Consider the following 2,350-nt stretch of genomic DNA (forward strand, 5'->3'; position numbering starts at 1 on the left):
TTTCACTGTAACCTGGGTCAGACCGCGCCTGAATCCTCACCACCTCAAACCACATTTCATGACGGATGTATGAATTCAACACGTGAGAATGACTCRCAACGTTTTATATACCGTGATGCTGTGAGAGCTCTGGTGGAGCCAGCTGCACATTATCTGAAACAAAAACAAACTATCATCCACCTACTTCTTCTTCTTGTCTTCATTGTGGTTTTCACCAGTAGTAACATCCGGCTAGTGTCGCACTACTGGTGTGATGTAAAAAAAAAAGTGTTTCCATTACAGTTTTAAGAAATGCATTTTTTCCCAATATGACTGAAAACCCCCTCATAGGACACAAACTTTAATAGAAAACATGACGAATTTAGCAAATTCATTTTCATAATTTCAATTTGCCCAATTCTATGGTGACTGGAAATGCAGATAGCGAGAAAAAAAACTTTGTATATCTATTATTTGGTGTATGTCTAAAATCTAGTTTCAGCTGCAGCTCTACGTCAGCATTTCTTGTGATAAATACTCGGGGTGTAATTTGAACAGACTCCAAACAAAGAAAATTGCATGTTCTGTTAGTGGGCGAGTTATGGAGTGCAAAATTGATTGCAGGTTCAAAAGTTTGATAACTGTCACAACATAGTGACAGTTTAACAAATATGTGAAGAAGATTTAAAAAAAATAAATAAAAGTTACATACTGCACTTTTAAGAAACTAAGGTGGACATTGTTATAATTTTTGTTGAGCTGATTTTGTTTAGAATTACATTTTGGGTAATGATTTTTACCCAAAAATCCTTACCCAAAATGATTACAGAGGGTAACCAGTTTTTTGTGGGTTTTTTTTTATTGTGGCAGAACAAATAATTAACCCCGGCCAAAAGTCTCACTCAGTTGCCATCACACATTTGAATGCAGAAGGAAAATCACTGGGAAAAAAAGAAGAATGCGAAAGATCAATATTGCTAGATTTATTTGAATGAGATAAAAAACTGCCTGTGTGCCTCCTTATTCTACCAAGAAAAATGTTCTGATCCCAAATGAAAATATATAATCACAAAAACCTTTAATGAAGAATTGACCTAATGATTTCTCACAAATATTGAAAGAAGGTACAAAAAAACAAACATGCCTTTGTTTATCTCTTGTAATCTAACATTAAATGTTTAAGGTTAAATGAACCATCGCAAACATTGAAAGGCACATGAGTCCTGAATGAAAGCCCATCGGACTTCATTACCGTACGTTGGCCTCTGGCTGCAGTATCTACAGACTGATGATGCGTTTGATGGCTTTCCTGAACCATGAGTAAAACAGCGCATAGATCACAGGGTTTAGACAGGAGTTTAGATGAAACAAAAAAACCAAAATTGGGCTTTGAGATGTGCTGGACAGATTAACTTCAATAAGAGAATAACAGTAATAGGGGCAGAAACCTGCAAGGTAGATGACAATAAGAATCCCAAGCGTCCTGGCTGCTCTCAGCTCGGATTTTCTCTCTGTTGAACTTTGTGGATGTTGCAGTGTGACGACTGTGACACGAGAGCGCACGGCATGAGCCTGAGACACGGCCACGAACACTCTCATGTAGAGAACTATGATGATGGTCAATGGAAACACAAAGTTCAAAATGACATTGAGAGTTCCAGCAACATAGTTAATGGTGAGCTCACATTCTCCAGTGCAGGTATTACTTCTTCCCAGTTGGATCATGTCGTCCTTCACAAAGAACACGCCAAAGAGGGCATTCCACAGCCAGCACACACACGCGCAGCATTTGGCTTTTGCCGTGGAGATTCTGGTGGGGTAATGCAGCGGGTTGCAAATGGCAACGTAGCGATCGACTGATATGAGAACAATGTTCCCAGTGGAAACACAGACTACATGAACAATTAGGTAGAGATAMAAAACACAGACAACGTCACCGAGAAACCAGCAGGCTGTGCTTCTGTAGATTTCTAAAGGCATCAACAGGAGACCAACAAGAAAGTCTGACACARCCAGAGAGAGGAGGAGGATGTTAGTGGGTGTGTGAAGCTGCCTGGAAGAAAACACAGAAAACATCAATAACCCATTTACTATGTCATTAAATCTGTCAGAAATGATCACAGAGGTCCTGGAAACATCACATTTCTAAAACATTGAAATATAGATTTATGCTAGGACGTTAATATCTGCCTGAAAAGGGAGACTGAGATGATGATRAGGAGGTTGAGCACTACAGTGATCAGTGAGATGAAGGACATTACAGAGTTGAGCAGAACGGCTTCAGACCAGTGAAGTGTGGGCTTCCTGCAGGAGCTGTTGAGGAGATGTGGGAAACAGATCAGTTCTGTCTTCAGTGGTTCTTAACCTTTTT

General features: G+C 39.6%; 1 protein-coding gene across 1 annotated transcript; it reads right to left on the reverse strand.

The window, feature by feature from the left end:
• Nucleotides 1–1,227: 1,227 nt before the first annotated feature.
• On the reverse strand, nt 1,228–2,055 carry LOC103456863 (trace amine-associated receptor 7b-like). The gene is given in 1 exon segment (XM_017309192.1): nt 1,228–2,055. A coding segment is annotated over 1 exon segment (828 nt).
• Nucleotides 2,056–2,350: the final 295 nt, after the last annotated feature.

Source organism: Poecilia reticulata, linkage group LG2 (assembly GCF_000633615.1).
Source record: "Poecilia reticulata strain Guanapo linkage group LG2, Guppy_female_1.0+MT, whole genome shotgun sequence".
In the NCBI taxonomy this organism is placed as follows: Eukaryota; Metazoa; Chordata; class Actinopteri; order Cyprinodontiformes; family Poeciliidae; genus Poecilia; species Poecilia reticulata.